We start from the raw sequence: 25,945 nt of genomic DNA, 5'->3' as shown, positions 1-25,945 counted from the left end.
AATCAACACATTATACATTTCCCATCCTCCCCCTCCCTCCCCACAAACTCGAGCCGTTTCGTCAGTATCATCCACATGAGCATTTTTGGGAATCTCAGTGCTTGTCGACTCATCTGAGTCTTCTGTTTCATGACTGACCTGGTGAGGGGTAGCCATCGAGGTCACCAGTTGCCTCCAGGCCATCAGGGGATCCACTTCCTCTTCTCCCCCCCTGGTGGCAGCTTCAAACCAAACCGCAGTTTCTGGTTCTGCCCATCTCAGGAGGTCCACCCACCATGTCTCCACTCTAGGCCTATGGGCCGCCTTCCAACACATTGCAATCCTGCGCTTGGCCAGGACATAGGCCAGGTCCTTCATTTTGTTGATATGCTTCAAATTACGTGGCCTGGGGAATTTCCCAAGCATGCATGCACCAGCAGACCCCACATCCAGCACCACACCCCAACTGGCCATTTTCGTCTTTATTTCTTCCCAGAATCTATGCACCTCTGGGCAAGCCCAGAACATGTGCAGCAACCCTGCCTCCTCCTCTCCACATGTGGTTTGGACACAGATCGAATGAGGGGAGCACAATCAGTCTTATGGGTGGGCACGTGGCAGGTAAGTAGGTGGTTGTGGGGGGCTTTATGGGTGGATTGTGTGTTGGGTGGTGGGTGATAGTGTTGTGCATAAAGGGAGATTGAGTACTACTGTTGTTTCCGAGGAGTGTACAGGGATGCAAAAAGGAGGTGGGATGGGGTTAGCGAGTTCCTGCGACAGAGCGCTGGCGTTGAATGGGAGTGTGGGTGATGGGGCTGTGTCAGAGGTGGAGGTCAGGGTAGCGGCATGGGCAGATTGGTTAACATAGTGGTCTGGGGATGTGGGAGCATGAACACAATATAGCGCATGAGCTGCAAGCAACAGACATACCTTACTTTTGAGAAGTGAGGCGCGGGAGAGCAGGTAGGGAGCTATCATGAGGGCAGCATCCGGCATCGAACGGCTTCGCCAGCCGAGACCGTCAGAGACCTCCAGCAATGGCCTTTGCAGTGGGCCTTCGCAAGTGGCCAGCTGCGCCTTCCGGCTTATAGATCCAGCTGGTGATGTTTTGGTGGCCAGCCAATCAGGGCAGTCGAGATTTGGGGCAGGTTGGGAGCCTGCTGATAGTGTTACTGCAGAGGCAGTCATTTTATGGAGGTACTGGGGCAAAAGTGCTGCAGCGGAGATGCAGTACAAACCGTATCTCGGTGGGCCTTGTGTGCCAGTCCCTGGATAGAGAATGGGCCCGGCAGAGACCTCCAGCAACAGCCTTTGCAGTGAGACTTTGCAAGTGGCCAGCTGTGCCTCCCGGCTTGTAGATGTAGCCGGTGATATTCGGCAGCCAGCCAATCAGGGCAGTCAAGGTTGGGAGCAGACTGGGAGCCTGCTGATAATGTTACTGCAGAGGCAGTCATTTTATGGAGGTACTGGGGCAAAAGTGCTGCAGCGGAGATGCAGTACAAACCGTATCTCGGTGGGCCTTGTGTGCCAGTCCCTGGATAGAGAATGGGCCCGGCAGAGACCTCCAGCAACAGCCTTTGCAGTGAGACTTTGCAAGTGGCCAGCTGCGCCTCCCGGCTTGTAGATGTAGCCGGTGATATTCGGCAGCCAGCCAATCAGGGCAGTAAAGGTTGGGAGCAGACTGGGAGCCTGCTGATAATGTTACTGCAGAGGCAGTCATTTTATGGAGGTACTGGGGCAAAAGTGCTGCAGCGGAGATGCAGTACAAACCGTATCTCGGTGGGCCTTGTGTGCCAGTCGCTGTATGGGGAATGGGACTGGCAGAGACCTCCAGCAACGGCCTTTGTAGTGGGCATTTGCAAGTAGCTGGCTGTGCTTCCCGGCTTTTAGATGCAGCCGCTGATGTTTTGGCAGCCAGCCAATCAGGGTAGTTGAGGTTGGGGGCAGGCTGAGAGCTTGCTGATAGTGTTAACGCAGCAGCGGCCATCTTATGGAGGTCCTGGGTAAAAGTGCTGCAGCGGCGATGCAGTGCAAACCGTATCTCGGTGAGCCTTGTTGCCTGTCCCTGGATGGGGAATGAGACCAGCAGAGACCTCCAGTAGCAGCCTTTGCAGTGGGCCTTCACAAGTGGCCAGCTACACTCTCCCGGCTTGTAGATGCAGCCGGTGATGTATCAGCAGCCAGCCAATCAGGGCAGTCGAGTTTGGGGGCAGGCTGAGAGCCTGCTGATAGTGTTACTGCAGTGGCAGCCATTTTATGGAGGTCCTGGGGCAAAAGTGCGGAGGCGCAGATGCAGTACAAACCGTATCTCGGTGGGCCTTGTGTGCCAGTCCCTGGATAGAGAATGGGCCCGGCAGAGACCTCCAGCAACAGCCTTTGCAGTGAGACTTTGCAAGTGGCTGGCTGCACCTCCCGGCTTGTAGATGCAGCCGGTGATGTTTCGGGAGCCAGCCAATCAGGGCAGTCGAGTTTAGGGGCAGGCTGAGAGCCTGCTGGTAGTGTTACTGCAGTGGCAGCCATCTTATGGAGGTCATGGGGCAAAAGTGCTGCAGCGCAGATGAAGTTTAAACCGTATCTCTGTGAGCCTTGTGTGCCAGTCCCTAATTATACCAGCCCCCAGCATCCAAAACCCACCACAATTAATCTCCAACTGAATCCCTTTAGAGCATAATGGATCAACATACGATGCATAGAACCTTCCACAGTCTATTGTCCGAATTCTCCCCTTCTCAGTCAACCATCCTCAAACCATTATATACCAGGTTTGTGTCATTCAATCTCCACTTCGTGTGAGGGCCCTGTCAGTCCACTGGAGAGCCTTTCAGTATGTATGCTTCTGTAAATATGCTTGTCAGTGTTCTTGTGTGGGCCTGTTCATTTGATTAACTGGGCAACTGTTCTGCCTCTTTCATGCAGTGAAGCCCATTGTTATGGTGAGCTTGGTGTGGTCCTCCGGTGCTTCCAATTTTCATGGCATATCTCTGTCACATTCAACTGAAAATGGGCTGATCGATTATATAAGACTTCCCGGTGGACTGGAGAAAGGGAATCCTTCTTCCCAATACATCTGCCCAGGATGTAGGAAAACTCCTGCTCTAATTGATTAGGCAAAAGAGCAGCACACACCAGGTTTTCCAGGAGTTTGAAAATAAAAAATAACAAGGTGAGTTTGCAAATACAGAACATAGGAAAATGGTATCAAATCACTTCTCAACAGTCCCCTTGGTTACCTAAGAATGTAATCTAAAAAGGGCATGGAGAAATAGCAAAAAAGTGCAAAAAGGACAGGGAAAATAAAAACAAGGGAGCCAACCCACATGGAACGAGGATGTTCCTGGAAGATCTGGCCAAATAATCCAGACAATCCTTAGGAAGCAGAAGGGTCAAACAGTCCAAGTCAGGGGTCAAAAACCAAAGGACAAAACAGTCATCCAATCCAGACAATCCTGAGGAAGCGGAAGGGTCAAACAATCCAAGTCAGGGGTCAAAAACCAAAGGACAAAACAGTCATCCAATCCGTGAAATGCTGAGGAAGCAGAAGGGTCAATCAATCCAAGTCAGGAGTCAAAAACCAAAGGGAAAACAGTCATCCAATCCGTGAAATGCTGAGGAAGCAGAAGGGTCAATCAATCCAAGTCAGGAGTCAAAAACCAAAGGACAAAATGGTCATCCAATCCAGACAATCCTGAGGAAGCAGAAGGGTCAAACAATCCAAGTCAGGGGTCAAAAACCAAAGGACAAAACAGTCCTCCAATCCGTGAAATGCTGAGGAAGCAGAAGGGTCAATCAATCCAAGTCAGGAGTCAAAAACCAAAGGACAAAACAGTCATCCAATCCAGACAATCCTGAGGAAGCAGAAGGGTCAAACTATCCAAGTCAGGAGTCACAAACCAAAGGACAAAACAGTCATCCAATCCGTGAAATCCAGGTCCAGAGTCAATACCCAGGATAAGGAAGAAAAACTCGGCCTAAACCAAAACACTATCCGGTGCCAGTCTAGTAAAGAGATGCTGGGTTCAGAGACAATTCAGCAGACCAATGAAAGTAGAGAAAATGCTACCCCGACAAGAGGTCAGCTGAGAAGCACTGTGGCCTACCTATAGGACCAATGGCTGACAAACTGTACAAGGCAAGTATCTCATTTGAAGTTTGAATGCAATCCTCAGGCAGACTGTTAGGGAGATTTTCCTTAGACACTGAGGTCAGGGTCTTTAGGTGTATCTTCCTCACTCAGGAAGTGCTAAAGATTCCTTCAAGCTGTCTAAGTGATAGTCATGGCAGAGCAGCCCAGGCCTCACTCTCAGGCAGTGGAGTGGGGTGGTCAGCGGATACAGTACACACTTTTTTATTTATACCCAGTGAGAGAATGCCCACACTATGTTTTTGACCAGGACACAATTTGCACACACCCCTAGCCAATGGCAAGTGATAATTTACTCCTTGAGAGTAAGACATGGTGTGATGTACATGTGTGGAGAATGTAGATGGTGAGTTACTTTGTATGCCTTCCTAGTAGCTTGCTTTTACCCATGACGTGAACTTTATATCAGAAAATGCAAATAGAAAAGCCATAATAAAAGGTAAGTAGCAAAGTTTTAAGTAAGAGTTCTTTAGAGTTCTTAGAGTCAATAGAGTCTCACCTAGAAGGGAAAACTAAGAGGTATGTAAAGGCTTTTCCGACTAGGCTGTGTGACAGGGTCAGGGGGCACCGGGATTCCTCCCAGCTTTGGGTAGGATGTCTACCAGGGCATATGCCTGAGCCAACCCTACCGCAGAGGTGGGGGAAGGGTGTTAGGCGGGGGCAGTCCCTGAACCACGTTGTCTTTTGTGATAATGTGTGGATGTTGTTCTATATATTGGGAAGGAGGTGTGTTGTGTCTTGTCTTTGCAGGAATGTATTGTATGACCCTGAGCAGATGTCCTGCTGGTCATCCTTGTAAGGCAGAATCCTGTGCAGTTCCCTTAGGGAGCACTGCAAAAAGATTAAGACTACAGGTGCTGGCAGTAAACCCACTTGGTAGCAGTCTGTACCACACAGATTTACCTGGTAGCTGTGGCTAAGCAGTCAGACTTCTCTCAAGAAGAGTTAGGCAGTATATAGGGTATACATATTAGGTACCAAAATACAGTAGTGCAAGCAAACACTGACCAGAGCTTTGGTATAAAAGTATATAATTATTTATTTAAAAAAACACTTGTAAAAATACACTAGCACTAATATGGCAAGCCAGTTCAAAACACAATCACTATTAATAAGTCTTAGTTAAAACACCACTTATTTGCAGACAGAGGTGAGCGCTTAACTCAAGATGGCACTCCAATAAGTTAGTTAAAAAGGGAGGTAAAAGGCAGAATTAGAGAGTACACAATACTAACACTCTTAGAAGAACCACAGCAAGTCAGAAAAGGCAGAGTCTACTGTAGAGCAAAACGTTCATAGGCCAGGCCCACTCTTGGAGAGAGCAAGGCGGAATGTGCCCAAGATCACACAGTTGAAGTACACTGTAAAAGTCTTTGTAGATAGTTCAAAAAGGAGTTAGATCAGTTCAGAAAAGTTATGTTAGCCAGCCTAGGGTCAACCCAGTTGGAAAGGCAAGGATTTAAGGGACACCTCGAACAGACCGTTGAAAGGGCGGCCAGGCGGACAAAGTACCTTTAAGTGGAGAGGACGTTCCAGCGGGGGCAGTTGTTCCTGGCAGCGGGTGCAAGTCACGGCTTCATCCAGAGGAAGAGAGGATCTCGATGAGGAGGAAAGCTGAAGGTCATTGCACTGCCAGGGAAGAAACCAGCCGCGGAGTTCTCCGGTTAAAAGGTACTACCCTTTTATTCACGGTAGTGGTAAAACGTGGTTATCTGGTGAGTTGACCACGAGATGGTCCAGGAAGGCGAAAAGAGGGCGAACTAGTTATCCCCACCAGCTCAGAGGAAGAAGGCTCTCCTGGAGGAAGATCTACTCTGTCGTCGGGAAGTGGTGAGTTCGGTTCAGCAGGGCTCCACCGGTGGTGTCGTCATTGCAGGTTGGCTCAGCTTCTCCCTCTTCAGATTCTTTAGGTCCTGTGGCGACTTCTGAAGTTCCAGTCCCCAAAGCCCTGCTTTTATGCAGAAAACCCCCATTCATTCAGCCTAGCTGTCAATCACACATGCTAAGTGGTGAGCCGGGGGCCCACCACTGGGCCAATCGCACAAGAATGCGACTTGAGTTGCCAAGGCAACTCAGTCCAGGGTGCCTAAACCCCCTCCCACACATCCTGTAGACCCAGACAGAGTGGCACCACTTTGGAGGGCTTCTGTGCATAAGCCCGCCAAAAAGTGGAACAAAGGGCTCGACTTGGGTTAGAGTTACAAAAGTGAACACAGACGCCATTTTGGCACCGAGTTCTGGCAAAAAAAAACAACAGTGAATTACTATTAATTTAATAAACCAGCGGTATGTTTGAGGCTATGTTAAAAAGTGGTAGCCTCGAACAATGGGAGAATCCCATAGGAATATATTCGCGGTTGAATATAAAAAGTAGTATCCACTGCCACCAGCCAAAACTCAATCAGGGGGGACTGGACAGTACCCCCTCGAAGAACAGACCCAGGGGCAATCGAATTGCCCCTACCAGTACGTCCACAATATGATGGTTTGTACTGGTTCTGTTCACAATTTAGGTCTAGTAAAGCCAATGGTGACTTTACATGCCCTGGGAGGCAGTAGTTAGTCCCAGGGTATAGAGCCTATGTTTGGGGGTCACTATGACACCCCTGTGTTACTGCACGGAGGGCATTGTGTAACACACATACCAAAAACACATGAAGCCCTATAGAGTAAAAGTCCCCATAGCCCATAAAACACATACAAAGTCAAAGGAACACCTCAAATCATGTCTAAGAGTGGGAGTAAAAGAGTCTCACTCTTAGCAGGAGCAGAAAAATAAACCCCAGAAATCCAGCAAAGCTGCTAGGGGACTCACTAGGTTTGGGAAATTAGCCTTAACAGAGAATTCTCCCTAACAATCCTTGCTTGTTGTTAGAATGTTGGTGAGTGTGGGTGATTGGTAGCTCAGTGAACGGTGGATGAATGATGAGACCTGAGCACGGGTGCCTGAGGATAGCCAGTGGGCGGCCCCTGCCACCTACATACCAAGAGTAACTGGGACCTGTAAACTATGTGAATAAAGTACTTTTCTACTATGGAGTCCAGCGCTATCTGTCCTGATGTGATCTACAGAGAAACCAGCATTGTAGCAAACCCCCTGAATGTGCCTTGAAGGAAAAGACGGGCACCACTTACAATCACCCAATGCCATGCACCCTCAAATCTGTCCGAGTTCTCTGTTTTGTCTTGCAGAACTACCAGTGCCAACATGCGCTGGTCATACAGAGTGAGTCAGCGGACCACTAGAGAGAGCCGGTGACTTCCCTAAAGCTTCTGAGGTTTTGCCACCTACTCGACACCAGAAACAGTACTTACTGCAGCTTCAATCGAGCGGTGAGCTGACCACGAGAGAGAGTCGGTGACTTCCCTAAAGCTTCTGAGGTTGAGCCACCTACTGTACACCAGAAGAATTACTCACCGCAGCTTCAATTGAGCAGTGAGCAGACCAGAGATCCAGCAAAGAAGATAACAGACTGGTGGGTTTGCCATGCACCAAAAGGGGGCAGAGCTAAACACAGTTTATATAGCCTTACACCACAATAGTCCAACGGCGGGGGAAAAAAGCAACATTAGAATGGGCCTCCATCAGGTGTAACAAGGTCCCAATAAGATCAGGAAGAGGGTGAGGGAAAGAGTGATTGATAACTTTGCAAGCACCCTCTGAAATCATTAAGACCATCACTTGGGAACACTAGAGTTAGGGTACTCTTAGAAAATCCCGTGGGGATTGAGATAGGCAAGGCTGTGGACTTTAGGTCCTCCGATGGTAAAGAGGTTATCGGTCATTAGTGTTTACGCAAACCTTGGGCAATAGGGAACCTACAAGAGGATGAAGGACCAGCTAGAATAACACCTTAGTGGGACTTTCCTACAACCTCCATCCGCTCATCACAAAGAGTTGAGAGTTGTCAATAAAAACTCTTAAACTTTCTTCGCGGCTTTTGAGTTATTAGGGGTGTCTGTAACATCTGGCAAGTTCAAGTATAGACCTGTAGGGCAGATATGGGCAGTCGTTGCCAAGAAAGAGTTACCTTTGTGTGAAAGTGTCCTAAGGAGCAGTTCTTGGAGTTCCAGTGGAGGGAAGCTTACAAGGGTCCAGTGAAGATGAGGAGGCCCAGGGATGAAGCAATCTACAAAGAAAGGACTCACCAGCAGCACCGGACAGTCAGGAGAGCAGTACCCTGGGGGCGATAAAGCAGCTCTGCAGTCCTCTGTTTACTGATATGGTTGCTATACACATTGCTCAGTGACCAATGAGGGCTCAGTGACTGCACATCCCTGCAGGAGGGACCCCGAGACGCTTGGGCAGAGCAGTTACTCTCGATCCAGTGATTCCCAGGTCCAGGCTTGGGGCCACTAAGCCAAGAGGTGAGTTGGCTCCAGTTGGTGGTAGTCATTGATGTTGGGTTCCCACGTCGTCCTCTGGCACATAATTCAGCTTCTACAGATGAGGCCGGCTCAGAAAGACCCCAAGGAGGAACGAATATTGAAGAAAGTTTGAAGAAGTTGCACCGGAAAGGAGCCAGCCTCGGATGAAGGACTGAGAAAGTGACTTTGGCAGGGCAGTTGCAGGAATGGGCAGGGCTGGCCCTGGAGCTTCCCAGCTGGGGTAGATGGAACCAGAGCATGGCAGGCCCCACGGCTTTCCAGTTGGGGTAGATGGGACCAGGGCAGGGCAGGCCCCGGAGCTTCCCACCTGGGGTCGATGGAACTGGACAGTTGCCTGATGTCTTGGGTGAATATTCTCTAGAATTTTGGGCACAGAGTCTTTGGAGTCCTCGCAGTGAACGGGCGTCTGCTTCCGGGTCTGGCGATACAGGCGGAGTCACACAGTCAGGAGCTACAGGAAGTCATGTCATTTGAATAGGAGATGGGATCCAGTTGTCCCCTTCAGATCAGGGAAAATGGGTGCAAGGTCTGCCACCTGATCCCACTCCCCCTGGTCTGGCTTTCATGCCTCCAGGCTAAAAAATGTGCTTAAAACTGTCCTATTATAAAGCCCCATCCTCCTCTATTCTCCCAGCCAGGCCAGGGAATCACTGTGGGGGTTGGTCGGAGTGGTGGTAAATGGGAATGGGGGAGAGGGGGAGCTGATGGACGCTTACTGGGGGGTGGCCATCATCCTCTATTCTCCCAGCCAGGCCAAGGAATCACAGTGGGGGTTGGTCGGAGTGGTGGTAAATGGGAATGGAGGTCAGGGGGGCTGATGGAAGCTCACTGGGGGGGCCCAACATCCTCTATTCTCCCCAGCCAGGCCAAGGAATCACAGTGGGGGTTGGTCAGAGTGGTGGGAAATGGGAATGGAGGTCAGGGGAAGCTGATGGAAGCTGACTGGGGGAGTGGATAGAATAGAAATGGGAGAGCAGATGGGCAGTGAGAGAGGTAGATGGATGTTGCCACGCTATTTTTCTTGCATCTCTTTCGCCATGTACTGTGTTTTTATACCTCAATTATAGCGTTTTGTTAAAAAAGGTACAAGACGTTTGTTCTTTGGGCATGATTAATTGGGAATCAGGATCTGCAGTATACAGTTTCTTTTATTTTTCATGCTTTGGCGAGAGTTTTCCTTATGGAGAAGGGAGAATCTGGTCCTACAAATCTGGGTTTGAATTCAGGATTCTACACCTTTTACTCCAGTCCACCACACTAAATCAAGTGTGCAAATAGATTTTTCCGGATCTGGGAAGCCATTTTGTGCTGGATCACGGATCAGGGAAATCCTGCTCAAAGCCAGCACTTTGTTTTGGGCACTCCTGCACCCACACCTGATGGAAATTGGGTCCTCGTGATCACAAACGGTGCCCATCTAATAATATGAAAATTCCTGGAGTGGGACCTGCACAGTATTGAAGGGGAGCTGCACAGCATGCACCCACCACCCTGCAGCAGTGGTGGGCACTCTGTGACCCTTCAGATGTTTGGCCTACGACTTCCATGATCCTTCACCATTGACTATGCTGACCACAACTGATGGTAGTTGTAGGCCAAAACGTCTGAGCGTCACAGGTTGCCCACCACTGTGCTAGTCTGTCCATGCCTCCCGACCCAGCCATGAGGAAGCACTTTCCACACACTTATTAAAATCTGTGCGAGGCAGGTGATGGGTTGGTGGGGCAAGCTACCACATTCATGAGGGTAGGCATCTTGCCAGAGCTTTCCTTCTCCTGTGCCAAAAACAGGTAGTGCTGCTGTTCATGCAAAACAAGGTTACATGTGGCAGACAGGGCAGTCCTGAAGTAGCAGAAGTGTGGAGAGGGGGACAGCGACCACACACTGGGATGCGAGAACAGGAGTAATGTAGTTAGGAATGCCCAAAAAAGTACACGGTACCATACTAATAACATAGAGCAAAAGCAAGGCTTTAATGTGTTATATCATCCTTAAAGACTTTTAAAGAAAAGATATGAAATGCTAACAGCGGTATGCAAAAAACAAGTGACAAGCTTGTAAATGACAAGAAACGGAAAAAAAGAAAAATATCAACAATTAAGAGTGAAAACATCAATACATAGTGAAGTAAACACCCAGAAATAAAATAAATGCTATCAGGGGTCTTGTCTTCACTGATCAATAATATTCAGATAACAAGATAATACATGAACATCAAATAAAAGCAATGAGTGGATCAGCAATAAACTAGCATGCCATACCTGCAGAAACCTCCCATCTACCGCCTATAGGTAAATGCCATACCTGCAGAATTCTCTAATATACCACCTATAGGTACATGCCATACCTGCAGAAACCTCCTATATACCACCTGTAAGTACATGCCATACCTGCAGAAACCTCCTATATACCACCTGTAAGTACATGCCATACCTGCAGAAACCTCCTATATACCACCTGTAAGTACATGCCATACCTGCAGAATCCTCTAATATACCACCTATAAGTACATGCCATACCTGCAGAAACCTCCTATATACCACCTATAGGTACATGCCATACCTGCAGAAACCTCCTATATACCACCTATAAGTACATGCCATACCTACAGAAACCTCCTATATACCACCTGTAAGTACATGCCATACCTGCAGAAACCTCCTATATACCGCCTATAAGTAAATGCCATACCTGCAGAAACCTCCTATATACCACCTAGAAGTACTTGCCACACCTGCAGAAACCTCCTATATACTGCCTATAAGTATATGTCACACCTGCAGAAACCTCCTATATACCGGCTATAAGTGCATGCCACACCTGCAGAAACCTCCCATATACCGCCTATAAGTACATGCCACACCTGCAGAAACCTCCTGTATATTGCCTATAAGTACATGCCACACCTGCAGAAACCTCCTATATACCGCCTATAAGTACATTCCTTGTGAACACATTGGGTGCGCATCTTGAGCAGGTGTCAGGACCTCGTCCCCTCTCCTTCCCAATGTTTAAGATTATATCTGAGAGCATGTCTGAGGCCATGACACATGAGACTTTTGCAGAGTTTGACAAATGTGTCAAATATGACACGGCAGAGGAACAGAGATTCACAACCAAGTTTGTATATTGAAACCTATCTTAGCAACTAGAAATAGTACACAAATATGCAATGGCTGAAACAGTTCTTTAAACATCATTATGGCCACAAAATGTGCCCGATTACACAATGTAGGCAGGAGTATAAGCCTGTTCAGCTCATAGGCTTGGTAGTTCATGACACTCAGGTATGGTGACCTATCACAGAGACCTTTTGGCCCCTATGCCAGCGGCAGTCTGATGCTCACAGGAAGGCAGGGCAGGGCTGTGCAGGATGAGGGGTTGTAGATGCTGGATGCCTGGGAAAGGAGTCACAGAAGGTCTCTGGAACAGGAACACTGTGGCCTGGGTGCACTTCATCTTCAGACTCAGATATAAAGGAGTCTTTTGCAGTCAGATTCATTCAGAAACGCGCTCAGCGCTGCCAGGTTGTGCTGCCTCCCATGCATCAGATGCGACACTGCATGAAATGGATGACATGACACAGCATCAGTCTTTTGCTTTTCTTGAGTGTATTATGCTCGCTCTTCAAGTCAAACTGCAATATTCAGCTACAGTTTTAAATATCTTCACATTTGAAAGCAACAAAATAATGACTTGTTTAATTATTGCAAGCATTCGGATGCTGCCATCAACCGTGCTGCTAAACCAAACGCTCACCAAGGCCTTTGTGATGAAGTTACATTAACTTTCCTTTGCTTCCCTCCACAACCTTCTTGCAAGATTTAGCCGCCTTTTAATATGGAAACACCATAAACATTCGACTATAAAATAGCTTCCTTCATTCTCTTACATATAGTGTCCCTCCCTGTATTCATAAACTATATGAGTTATTTTACTGAATTCCATTCCTGCTCGGTCTGCCCCATTTGAACTCTACCCACTGGTGTTCTTGTGCTTGGGTCATATTATTGTTGGGCAGTAGATGATAGTATTAGCACATTATCATTTAGCTGTGGCCCTTCACCCATGGGTACACCCAGGGGACATGAACAAAGCCAGAGATCTCACGCCTGGTCTCAGCAAGAGTCTGACATGGTCTGTATTTATTTATTTATTTATTCATTTCTTAAGGACCGAAAGCCCATAGGCATCGGGGCACTACACAAAACATAGAACCAAATAAACAAAAATAACATAACAACATAGGTCTTCATACTAGCAAGGACATTTTTAAATCAGTTAAAAAGGCAGAAAATCTAATCCACTATAAGTTTCAAATTGGAAGAGCCTTTAGGAAATATGGCAAATTACTGGCTCCACATCCTACTATTACACAATCCCTATTTTCCTGGGTGCACCAATTGTCTATATCCAGTCTACGAAGCATCTTCAAGTCAGAGTTTCTAACCACTCCTGGTCCAGTCCTTTGACGGAGCCATGCCAATACTTTATTCGCTTTTAAATTGTATTTTTGCTTGTTTATTTCTAAAGTTTGGAGACTGAATTAAACCTTTTTTCCTATGTTGCACATATTTTGAATTTACATGGTGGTGGACAGCCAATAGGCACCATGATGCATTTTTGTTAGATTAGCTTTGGTGTGTGGAGACACACTGAGCTTTGGTGTGGAATAAGTCTTGGAAAGCACATATAAAACCCTGGCTCCCCTTGCAGTTCCTTAGCCAGGATAAGTGGACCAACATAAAAAACTCAAAACCATTCTGTTCAAAAAGTACACCTAACTGTATCCTACTCACCATTACTGCTGCAATCGTATTAATTATGTAACACACCAACGGTTCTTTTTTCAACTGTCTTGTTTTTACCAATGTATAATGTAACCCAGCAACTGTTCTACTTCAACTGTGTTTTTCCAACTAATGTAACCTAGCACCTCTTCCAGGTTTGGGCGCTATCAACAAATGAATTAAATGAATGAAAAAATAAATAAATAACACATGCACTTGTGGATGCAATGGAGGAAACCATCAGGTGGTTTTAAATGTCTTTATCTTTATGTTTAATTAATGGATGTAAATTGTTTTTAGGTAATTACCTTTAAAATCCATTGGCTTTAAATGGAGGTTTTTTTGCCATTTCCATAAAATAGGTTTACAGTGGTTGGGATAATGTCACCTGTCTACTGGCTTGCCAACCCTGACAGCACTACAGTGAATACATCTTTCATTTTACTGGGCTGTTTTCTAGAGGGTTGTGCACATTCTTGATTGGTTGTAGGATTAAGATTCCTCAAAGTGAATAGGAGAATAATAGGATGCTAGGACTATATACAACCACATTGCTGCAAATATGGGGACTGCTTATTGTTTTGACCTGGCTATTTTTAATGCTCATATATTACTTCTATAAGATAATAAATATACACACCTGCTAAATAAAAGTGTGAGAGCATTCTTTATGTTTTTCTATTTAAGCAATAAACCTGAGCATGGGGTTTGAGGGGGCATTACCAGGTCATGTAATGCCCATGTCCTAAGTTACAGGCTGCAGCCAAGCTTGAGCCTGTAAAATGAGCCAGGATAATACCAGACCTGGTGATAGACCCCCATCAAGGGGTTTATTGCTATTAGCACTCTGGAATGCTTTCTCGGTTGCCAAACATTTTTTAAAGTTGAGAAATGGCCGGTTGTTCAACTTCAAAAGAAATCTACAAAATAAGATCTCTGCCGTGGACAAGGAAGGAGGGAACTACACATAGTTCTTTTCCCCTTTCTGTTAGGGAGATTTATCATTTCTTTGCTTCATCCCCTCTCCTAGTGAGCCCCCAACTCTTTTTGCTGGACTTCCGGACCTTTTCCTTTAATCCTGAGTGAGTGGGCCCTTTTCCCACTCATCCATTCTTGTGGGCTCTGTCTTTTTGCACTAATTTCTTTGTATATGTACTGTCCTATGGAGTACACCTTTCTCCACATATCTCAAAGGCATCTGTGTTGCACTGTTTGGAGCCCACAGCTCCTTACAGGCAATGTTGCTGGGCAAACTTAGGGTCATCCTTTAAGAATCTTTTACATATCTTTAAGTAACTGCTGTTCTTAAACTGTATGACCTAAGAGATTGGCACACACCTTCAGTGGAGTGCCAAAGGGATACTTAGCATCCCCCTTCTCTTTAATTCTGTAACATTTTAGTCGCATAGACCAACTCCTAGTTATGGCTGGTGGCAGTGGACATGTCCTACCAACTATTGTGTTTAATTTCTACCGCAGGGTATGTTCATAGACTCGGTAGTGCACAATAGGGGCACCTGAGTACCAACTCAGGGGCTCCCTTCTTTATTCGCCATTTCATGGTTGTTCTTTGTTAGCCCTTCTACTACCATTCTGGGGGGAGGAGGCCTATGTGTGTGATTTGCCTTTGGCGGGAACCAGTAGGTATCCCCGCCTAGACTCCAGAGTGTCTGGGCGGGCAGGAAGTGGGGGAGGAGCCTTTCACCCCCCTGTCCTTTGTCTGCCAGAGTGCATGAATAGGACCAGCTCCCGCAGGGGGTCTGGCTGTCCTGAATGGACAGCCACACGCCCCCTTCTGTAAATTGCTGAGCAATTGCAGAGGAGTGTGTGCTGGAACTGAATAAAAGGTGAGGCTCCTGGAGTGGAAAGCAAGTTGACCACTGGAAGCTGAAGTAACTGAAGAAGAAGACGACCAGAGGTGCCTGCAGACCCTTTGCAACACTGTGAAGCGACCACTACTCTCCTGAACATGTTTTTCTATGCAACAGAGGAGCTCCAAAGAGGATGACACCTTCCCTTTGACTGGTGGAAACAACCAGACCCAAGATCAACTCTGTTTTGAGTCATCTCCCGAAGTCCTGGGAATTTCCCGAGCCGAGAAACCACAATACTAGACCACCTGCTGCCCATTCAGAGTGCAATATCGTGGAGCGGCCAAATTCATCCCATTATTTTCTGAGCCCTCAAGGACACTGCAAAGATCCATTGCAACTCACCCAGACCCCTCACCAGAGTGAGGGACTGCTAGAAGCAAGGAAGATTGACTGGGAGAATCACGTCCTTTGTTGGTGCTGCAGAAAAGGTGCCAAATCCACAGATTGAACCGAGAAGCCATTGAAAGTCATGCGAGAGAGCCCCTCTCAAAACTGCTGTTGAGTGAACCTGTCCATTGTCCTGCCTTTCATCACAAGGCCAAGGAATTTGGAGGTCGAGTCCTGCACTGTCCCGTCGAGGAGAATCCAACCACAATCTTTTCTTCTAACATAAGACACTGTGGGGCGAAAGGTATTGCTTACCTGATTACGTGATGTTGCTCCAGATCTTTGGAGTGCACCTAAAGGTAGCCAGGGTACCCCCTCTTACCTCCAACCCAAGCTGCTTCTTGTGTCATCTTTGCAAGTTATTTCACAGGGACATCACCGTTGGCTCAGACTTCTAACATCTTCCTTCTTAGAGACTAGAAAGTATCCACAGGAACTTTTGAACTTCTGCTGCTTCACAAGACTTTATTCCATTCCAAACTACCTTTTAGCTAGGGTTGCGTTTTGGACTTTAAAAGACTTGCTGTGCGAAGAAACTGCCTCTAGAGCCTGACGCTCTGCTAGTATAACTCTAAACAACTGTTTTCCTTCACAAATGCCACTCTCTTATATATGTTTGCAGACTAAATGCATTTACTGCATTTATGTTAGTGATTAAGAGTTCGCGTTATTACCGATAATACGATAGAACTGTCATTACTGTCAAATCTATGTAACAAATGTTACTGCAAGCAACTACCAACTAGGCAGCGGCCTTTGCAAAGTAACTTAAAGTAATCCTATGTATTTTGGTTATAGTTACTAAGTGATTTAAGGTGATTCTAGTGTAAATATAATACATCTATATTTTAATATACATTTATGTGTAAGTGTTTCTTTGGAAGTGTATTGCTAACTAAGATTCAAATTACTTACCTATACCTCACATCTTCCTTTTAAGATAAGCCTGACTCCTCTGCCACTCTACCAAGGTTCCAGCAGTAGTACAAACTGATACTAAGAGTTGGGGATCTACAAACCACTGGGATAGTTGACTGAAGTGCGGCTACCATGTAGCACTTGTAGAAAACTCCCCTGACACTTTCCATGGAGACTTTTGCTGTGGTGGAATACTGAGTGTCCCAGGTGCTGGCCAGGGCCAAGGCAACATCAGGTAAGTGGGGCATGGGTTGGGATAAGGGCAGAAGGTGCTGGCTTATTTACCTGTTGCCCGCTTTTTAGTCAGGGGGCTCAGAACGTGAGAGGTTTAATGAGGTAAAGCCTGCTTTCTGAACTCCGTGTTTGACTGAGAGAGCATATGACTCCCCCTATGGGATGCTAATTATATACAGTCTAAGTTTTTGTGCAAAGTTGCATAGATTTTTTATTCAATCCAAAATCAGCCTGACACATGTTTCGCGCCTAAGCTCTTCCTCGTAGGCTTGCATCCCCGAAACTACAAGTTTACACTATTCCATAACGCTTGATTGAGGCTAAGAAATAATCTTGCTTTTGCTACTAACTATTTTGCAAAAAGTAGATTTTGAAATTGACTTAGCATTAACAGGAGTACCCTTCGAGTTACTAAAAGAACTGTGAAGGCCAAATGTATGTGATGAGCCAGACTTGTTCCTCAGCCATGCATTTCTGCTTATATAGCCAGTCTGGACCAAATTTAATGTCCTGGGTTAAGGTTGCCCTTTCATGGCGCTCGTCACATGACACTTGTTGCATTTTGCATTCTAATCGCGGCTTATTTATGTGGTTCTATCACGCAACCCTCTACGGCATAGGCATTTTTACGCCGTAGGTTCTGTGACGATGTCCTGATATTGCTTTCGTGAATAGACATCACAGATTGATGCCTGGCAGCTGTACCATTTTGGGTAAGAACTCCCCGTCCTATGTATGCCACATTTCTTAGCGGACCCAAGTGTTTTGACTCGTAACATTATAGCGTCAGCTTCTTTTGCAGGGTCTTCATAACAGCACGTGTCTGCATTGTTGATGACGCAGCTTCGCTCTAAGTATTGCTCCCAGGATCATGATGTGGCAGTACAACCTGGGCCTTTGATCAATGAACCCAAAAGCTCCATAAAGGTAAGATGTGTTTGTATGTAAATGCTCCACAGTAACTCTATTGCAGGCTGCAGAGAGTAGAATTATATAACTCAGTTATTCTAGCAGGTGGACATTGGGATTATGAAGCCGCAGTACAACTCTGGTTCATGGTGGAAGAAGTAATACGCTTCTCTGAAGTAAGTCAGTATGGCTTCTAAATGTGCTACATTTTAATGTAGGTCTGGAGAGGCACATGTCCCATTAACAATCCTATTTTGGATTGACAGGTTCATGTTGGGAACTGTTTAATCTAATATGGAGATAAATCTAACGCAAGGAGATTTTCCGAATGTCCAAGTTTTGAAGGTTTTTTTTTACACCGGCTCTCCGGCATTGATTATAGTTATAGCCTCGCTTAGGGTGTTTTTATGTGACTTTGTAATCATTATTAAAAAAAAATCATTATCATTCATGTTTTTTTCACAGTACTCTACATCGATAAGAATTTGCGCCGTATAAGAATTTGCGCCGTACAACATGGCTCGTCTATATGAACAGAAGAGCTTAGAAGTCGAAACTCTTCATTAATTAATATTCAGTACCATACGACTCCAGCAAATATAGCTGATGGGATATGCATCATTTTAGTTGTTTGCCTGATGAATGTCAGATTTAATGTATCACATCACAGAAACACGTTCATAAAGAGTAAATGTGGAAAAAAGCTTTTGTAAAGCGGAGGGAGTCCTAGCTATTGAAACTACATCATCTGCATATAAAAGCGCTATTTTAGATTTGAGGACTATAATATGTGACTTCCTCAAGTGATTGCATCAGTGAATTAGTATTTAGAATACAAAACAGGGGTGCAAGAATGCACCCCTGATATACTCCTTTTGTAATCCTAAAGTCATTTGTCAATTCACCATCAGCCTCAATATCTAACTCTTGCATTAGAATTAAAAAGCAAAACCATCACAATAGCTAATATCTTGTGTTATCCCAAGTTTTATGAGTTTAGACCACAACAATTCCCTATTTACATTGTTTAACGCTGACCATGAAAGCGAAAAGTGCTTTCGCTCCGGCACCACAAACTTATTCTGCACAACGCAAATATATATATATATTTAGAAATTGTGATTCAGTCCCTAACCCTCTCTAAAACCTCATTATGTTTATACCAGTAAATTGTTTGCTCTGCCCAATCAACAAGGTGGGAAAAAAACAGCTTTTGCTAAAGTCATCTATTTTTTCAATTAAATAAGCCTGCAGGAGGACAGGGATCATTTTGACCCATTTTTATACAAAGGAACAATTATGCTAGTTCTCCATTCAATTGGGATTGCGTGGCTGTCCAAAATACAACAGAAAATATGTTGGGCTGGGTCATCCCTTGATACAACACTGAAAAATCAAAACACCAAAGACACTGGGCCTCATTTGAAGTTTGGCGGTCTGGAAATAAGGGTGCCGATAGCAATGTGCCAAAACTACGAGTCTGCCGGCAGGGGCACGGTAATCCCAGCAGGCCTGACCTGCCAGGAGTTCAGGCCCCTACCAGCAGGCTTTCCACTGAGCACCGGCACTGTTACTAACGGTGCCGGTGCTTCAGTGTCCCCATTCCCGAAAAAGGATTTACCATTTTGCCGCCGGTCATGATATCCCGGTAGCAACTGGATATAGGGCGATGGAAACGGTGATAAGGGGTTGGTGGTAGCCCGCTGCCTACTGGGGGGATTTATCACCAACCTCATAATGAGGCCGTAAGAGTCTGCCAGTAGGGGCATGGAACTCCGGGCAGGCGTGACCTGCCGGGAGTTCAGGCGCCTTCCTGCAGAGTTTCAACTGAAGCACCGGCACCGTTAGCAACGCTGCTGGTGCTTCAGTGTCCCCATTCCCATGGAGTGATTTACCGTTCCGCCGCCGCTCATGATATCCCAGTGGCACCGGGATATCGGGCGGCAGAAACGTTGTTATGGGGTCGGTGGTAGCTCGCCCCCTACCGGCAGGTTTTAACACCAACCTTGTAATGAGTCCCACTAACTACAATTCTGCAGGAATTAGGAAAATGTGATAAACAACACGCAGATCCGCTCAACATCATACTGTGTACACACCCACACTTCAGCCTCAGGTTGAACACACGCTGGAACCCCATCCCTGTGCTGTCTGACACCACATCACATCCTATAATCCATTATCCCCTTTATGGAGATTATTGAGTGGTTAATTCAGAGTTTACCATTCATGTAAAATGCCAGCGAACCATGCCTATTCCAGCAACCAGGACGAAGGCGGCTAGGACCAGGCGCACAATACGAATGACCCTTTTCCAGAAGCTCTCTGGCTCTCCTAAAACACAGACAATAAACATACATCAGTCAGTATGAAACATAAGCAGGTCAAAGGCAACACATGATCCTTTGGGGAATGTCTACACACCAAGTGATAGAAATACAGAACTCTTACACATGAAATAACAAATCATTGAGACTGGAGCATACAACTTCTTTGGCTTGATTATTAAATATATAAATGTAAACACATATTCCATCAATTATGAACATAATCAATATTATGGTTAAACCAGATTACATTAGAAGCCTTTTGATGTGTATGACTAGTATACAAATTATGAACCGAACATCATATTAGAAATACAACACATGCAAAATTATGAACAGATGCAAATCTAACACCAGATTTCGTAAGTCTAAATGCATACAATTATCTGCTACATAATATTCCAAATCTACATCCATAAGAACTAGTGTTTGCTTGATGAATCCAATTCTGCAACTGTCTGTCAATTCTCATGAAGGGACAATGTAGGTTTCGGCAAACCCGCAATTACTTGAGCCTTCTTCAGGACCAGATGACGAATTTAGTTATACCATCCAAGTTTAGGAAGTTGTTCATATAATGTCCCTGGTTATCGCCCTCCAAGTTCAAATTACCTATGAGTTCAGCCTGCAAAGCAGCAATATTTTGATTTAGCACACTCACTTTGTGTCCTTGCTCTGCCCTGTCAGATAGGGAGCCAACTCGTATTCAATACATTTTCAAGAACATGCCTGGGGTGTATTGACCAGGAAAAGCTACATCTGTAGCAAGCTGTATGTGTAAACTGTGTGCGGGACACAGTTTAGCATGCACTAATCATGGCAAGGCCACACCTTTCTCACATTCGAAAAGAAGGTTGTCATTTCTTAGCTACTCAAGCTGGAAGGCACTGATGAGGTCCAATAAGGCCGAAACATGTCTGTGATTGTTCTCTTTGCATAAAGAAGGTACATGGTCTAGCAGTTTGGATTGGGCTGCCCTCTACCAGGTGGTGCAAATACTGATTTGTACATAGTTATTTTATTATGAAATGGAAAGATAAACAAATAAACAATGGGAATAAGGGGACAAGATGTTACTTTCCAGTTGTGCTATTGTTGTAAAATAGAAAGCTAGATATCACCCAATGGGGCTAGAACTGCCCGTCAGATCACCCTGTATTGTCTGGGTCCCAGTGCAGGAAATGCAGGGTCTTTCATGTTGGAGCAGGGTGTTTCCCTTCTCTAAGCACCCACTTTGCTCTGTGCTCTGGGGTACTTTGTACACATTTATTGAAATTGAAAAGTGCTTCTCCAATGGGCATATGGATAGCTCGAGCAGTCCGATTGTGAGGCACTTTACAAACCTGTATGAATTCATGATATAGTAGTTAATGCATTGAGATTGCTTGTGGAGTCTCCAGAAGCTGGGAACCGTACGTGGTGACAAGACAACTTTGATGGTGATGGTGGTTGGGGAGCATGAGATGGTTGACAGCATTCTAAGACTCTGACGTTCCTCCTGGGAGAGAAGGGGATCCAGAATCCAGTCTATATTGTAATGCCCTAGATTTCTGGGTGTAGGACATTCTGGGGCTATGACTTTGCAGTGATGGGGAGCCAGGATGGCGAATGAGCGAAGGAAAAGGCACAAAAGGGTGGACAAAGGGAGATGTTTAGTTTGAGGAGAGCTCAGGAGCATAAGGTGCAAGGGAGAACCTTGGTATAGATCTGCTAGCCCAAGGATGCATTTAAACTCCAATAGAAAGAATTAAAGTAGGTAGCCATTTTGCATGGATTTTCTCCCCACGGGAAGGCAGTGCAGCGAGGTGGCGGAGTCTCATGGGAGACCGTAGAGGGTATGGGTAGCAAAGTTCAAATCCTTGTTGGAAGCAGGAATGGGTGGAGCAGTAAACCAGCATGCTGAGGACCAAAGTGCTTAGATAGAATGAAAGTTGAAACAGGCATGGATTTTATGAATACACAAAAGGTGAACACCGGGCACACATTTAACTTTAGTGACTCACATGTAACATGCTGGTTACACACTCCACCCTTCAAAAGATCACCATCCTGGTGATAGGCTGAATTGTGAGGTTTCACGTTGATATTAGAGTTTCTCACTTTTCTGCTAGTAAGACACCTCATGTGCCCAATGCTAACGGCCCAATAAGGGGATCTCCTTTTGCAATGACAGAGTTTGTACAGGAATTGACAGGCACAACCCAATTCCAGGCACCTGACTCTGTATCCCAGGGTACGCTTAGCAGGGTTTGGTGTCTGGATTCACCTGTGTGGTGGATCTACAAAGTGAAGTAGCTAGATTTTATGGCCCCTTGGATAACTCTGGCACTTAGTACTCATCAGGTTTGTTGCACTTTTGTTAGGCTCTCCCAGGGCTTCATGGGAGAGCACTATCTAGAAATGTTAAGGGCCCTTACGGTAGAGATGTCAGGTACACCGAAGCATGTAGAATCTCCCATCTCTTCTTGACGTTCAGCTTAGCTGTGCTGAGAGTCCAGGTCGTACTTCTTTGTGATGGACTTGAGGAAATGACCACCTGTGTTGGTGGATGGTTTGTTTCTGTGCTGTTGCTACTTAGGGTGGCTCTCAGAGTCTCTTGTGATGTATGTTGTCTCAGAGTTGGAGGCCCTCCTGGATATGCTGCTTCGGCTTGGCCAGTTGGTGCTCTATGGACATATTTCCATTTTGGAAACAGATTATTTCAGAGTTGGGTCTTGTATTTTTTGGCCTGTCCTCTCCCTGGATTCAGTACCCCAGCATATCAAGTTATGGAGGCGGCCTCACTAGTGTTACGAGTGTCAGAGGTGCGGCTTGGCATGTCGATATACGTTGAAAGGTCCTTTGCTCTCCAGCTTCTCTGCCGATAACAGTGCAGTGAGCTGGAAGTGGAGATCAGAGAGTGGAGTTGACGAAATGCGAGTTCCTGATTGGAGAGCAGAGCTGACGACCACTGCATACATACCTCCTGATACTCTTGGTAGTGAGAGACGCGGAGTGGCCCTAAGCCCGGAGACCGCAACACAGGGTGCTCAACCATAATCCTGTGACTTGCCTAACAAGCTGGAGGTTTTCTGTCAGCAGTGGTGTGGTGAGGATGTTGGGGCTGTGTATGGGTGTGAGGGGTGTTCAGAAAATTAGTTGACTTAGTGGTGGGCTAGTCTCTAGGCACTAGTCACTAGTTTGCAACCTGACCATCCTTGCTTTGCATTGCCTATTAATATCAGGCCCCAGGGCAACCCAAATGACAGAGATGAAAATAAATTGTTTTAATCTTGAAAGCGCGGAGCAGACGCCATTAGATGAAGACATGGAAAGCAATGTATTCATTCACGAAAGGGGCGAACAGGGGAAGATCACAGCATTCTTTCCCCCGGCCAAGCGGAGAATATATAGCGAGGCTGTAAAGTTGGCCCATCATATGGCTGATTCATCTGTGGCGGGCTCTGCTACGGATTATGCAGAAGAGATTGAAATATCAGGCCCGGTTCTCCAGGATGTGGAAAGACGAGTGAGTACGTCTTTCAAAGACATATGTACTAGCCTGCAAGACGAGAGATCTGCCCTTGTCCTCCCTGACTGCCAGGCTCAGTGCCTCCAGAGAATGTTCGACTCCCCGGATAGGGAAGAGTCTGATGTAAGTTATGCACCAGACGATCCTGACGTTCTCCCAACTACTAATGTGCCGAGGTAGGAGAATGGTTGCAATGGTTCCTGCCCAGCTCCACCAGTTCATTGCATGGTGACAAGTAATAAAGAGGTCCTAAGAAGTGGAGAGAATCCATTGGTGGCTCTACATCTGGTTCTGCAGTCTTTTATACGTTTGTCTGATACTGTAGTGCCGGAAGTAAGAGCAAACTCCACTATTCTCAAGGAGCTAAAAGATCATTTATTGAGAGGAGAGTATATGGGCACAAGCAACAAAGGTAGAACTTCTCAGCTAAACGAGGCTCATACGATCCAACACAGGGAGACGTCTGTGAATGCAGAGAACAGTGAGGCCAGCACACGGGTGTTGGTGCAGGAGAACGGAGAGGAGTTGGTGCCATAAGATCGAAGGGACGGGAGACAATGAAAAAGTCTAAGAACTGCAAAGGCCTGAGGCAAAAGCAGACCTTTTTGAGAAATATTTTTGATGCATCTGCTAAAAGAGATTCCATCAAATTGCAGACTAGGAAAGATAGAGTGGCAAATCAGAACGTAATTGTAACTGATGACACCCAGAAGACGTCGGCATAAGGAACAGGTGGAGGGATTGAGGCTAAAGGCAGGAGACACAATTTGAACTGCATCTCTACCCAGTGAATGTAGTAGCTGGGGGAAAAAAAACTGATAATAAATAAGAAGAACGGGGAAAAGGAGGTTGTGCCTGCACCTGTAAGGCTTCTGATGTGGGTCACAATAAGAGCACTGATAATATGATACTGCCTAGAGCATGAACTGGTAGTCCGGCTACACTGAGGAATGTGAAAGATCAATGGTGGGAGAGGCAACGGGGTAAACGTGGGACACCTAAACATGGAAGAAACGCATATACCCCAGAATCGTCTTCTTCAGCACTGATTCCTGAATCAGTATTAGAAGAGGAGAGGGATATGCCCTTGAATAGAGCCAGAGTACTGCAGCTTGTCTCTACCATCACAGAGCTGAGAGCTGTGGCTGCTTCAGACATTAAGCCTGTCCATCTATTTGAGAAAAGGATGGTGGGGAAGTGCGCAGTCCATCAGTACGCTAAGCTACTGAGAAACTGGTTTATGCCAATCAGGGGGAATTGCTGGTAAGAGGGTATGAATGTTCTTATGCATGGAAGAATGATAAGATGGAGGATATTGTGGGTAAACGGTGGCGTGGGGAATATATTAAAAATAACATAAAATGCTTAGTGACTCAAGATGGACAGAGGCAGGTCCGCCCTCATAAGGTCCCAGCAAACTGGGCCTGGCTGCCTCCACACTCACCATGTCCAAAGGGGGTAGACCTGGATTCCAAAACTCAAGAGTGCAAAGTTGTAAGTGGGAACTCTCGGGGCATAGCTGTTTCCGGAAAGCGGGTATGAGGGCTGTATTTCTAAGATACGATATTGTGTTTGTTCAGGGAACATTGTTAACTACTACCCCTTATAATGGTTGGGTTTAGCATTATAATAAAAAAGCAAAGAAAGGCAGGAAAGGGCGCCCATTTGGAGGAATCCTGACGGCTATTAAAATTAAGCAGGGACGGGCTTTCAATTGTATTGCCACAACATAAGAAGCAGTTCTAATCACCTTCTTTACTGAAGTAGTACATGGGAAAGACCAGGCGATACTTACTATTAATATCTACTTCACTGCGGTGAGGGTGGGAATAGATTCTGTGCTAAATGACATAGAGAATGTTCGAATGATGTGGTTTCACTTAGTTTTGGATGATGTAGGTCCGATCATTTTAGGAGGTGTCCTTAATTGTATATGGCTTAATCTCGCATCTTCCTTTGAAGAATTGGGGAGCGGAGGGGGGCTCGATGTGCCACTGGAATTGAATCACAGTGTATTATCGGTAAGCATGGGCTCACATGGGCAGGCTTCCTGGCGAGATGGGGCTTTTGTCAACTGAAAGCATTGTCTCCCCCCGGTTCACCCCCAGTACCCACGTGGCATGACCACGCCTCACATTCGACTCCAGACTACATCTATCTAGCAAATATCAAACCTGTAACTATTAAATCATTTGAGGTTTTACTGACGGGGGCAGTGACAATGACATGTTCGAGGGCTCCTTAACTATTTTTGCAAAGGGGGTGGGGAGTAATAGAGAAAACAAAGTGTACACACCTGGTAGTAAATGCCTCTACGATTAAGGTACTACAGCTTAGCAAAAATATGGTGAAGGTCAACAATTCTATAGAGAAATGGTAAATGGTGGCGTAATTTGAGTGAACATGAGAAGGCGTGCTGCACTGCTCCTGAGGAGTTAAGTCAAACTTTGACACTGTTGGAGAAATATAGTTCCTCAGTTAGATGT

The 25,945-nt window shown here is 45.9% G+C and overlaps 1 protein-coding gene across 1 annotated transcript in view; it reads right to left on the bottom strand.

Moving 5' to 3' along the window:
• Positions 1 to 11,109: 11,109 nt before the first annotated feature.
• Positions 11,110 to 25,945, bottom strand: part of LOC138551309 (T-cell surface antigen CD2-like) — a 186,571-nt gene continuing 171,735 nt past the window's right edge. Inside the window, exons 3-4 of the mRNA XM_069642476.1 lie at positions 19,846 to 19,955; positions 11,110 to 12,068 (exon numbers count right to left, since the gene is read on the bottom strand). Of these exons, the coding sequence (XP_069498577.1) occupies positions 19,849 to 19,955 (107 nt within the window). The 3' untranslated portion in view covers positions 11,110 to 12,068; positions 19,846 to 19,848. The remainder of the gene's footprint in view (positions 12,069 to 19,845; positions 19,956 to 25,945) is intronic.

Source organism: Ambystoma mexicanum, unplaced genomic scaffold, assembly GCF_040938575.1.
Source record: "Ambystoma mexicanum isolate Mex_15411 unplaced genomic scaffold, UKY_AmexF1_1 Mex_scaf101, whole genome shotgun sequence".
In the NCBI taxonomy this organism is placed as follows: domain Eukaryota; kingdom Metazoa; phylum Chordata; class Amphibia; order Caudata; family Ambystomatidae; genus Ambystoma; species Ambystoma mexicanum.
The sequence above is the reverse complement of the archived record's forward strand: the minus strand, read 5'-3'. Positions and strand labels throughout refer to the sequence as shown.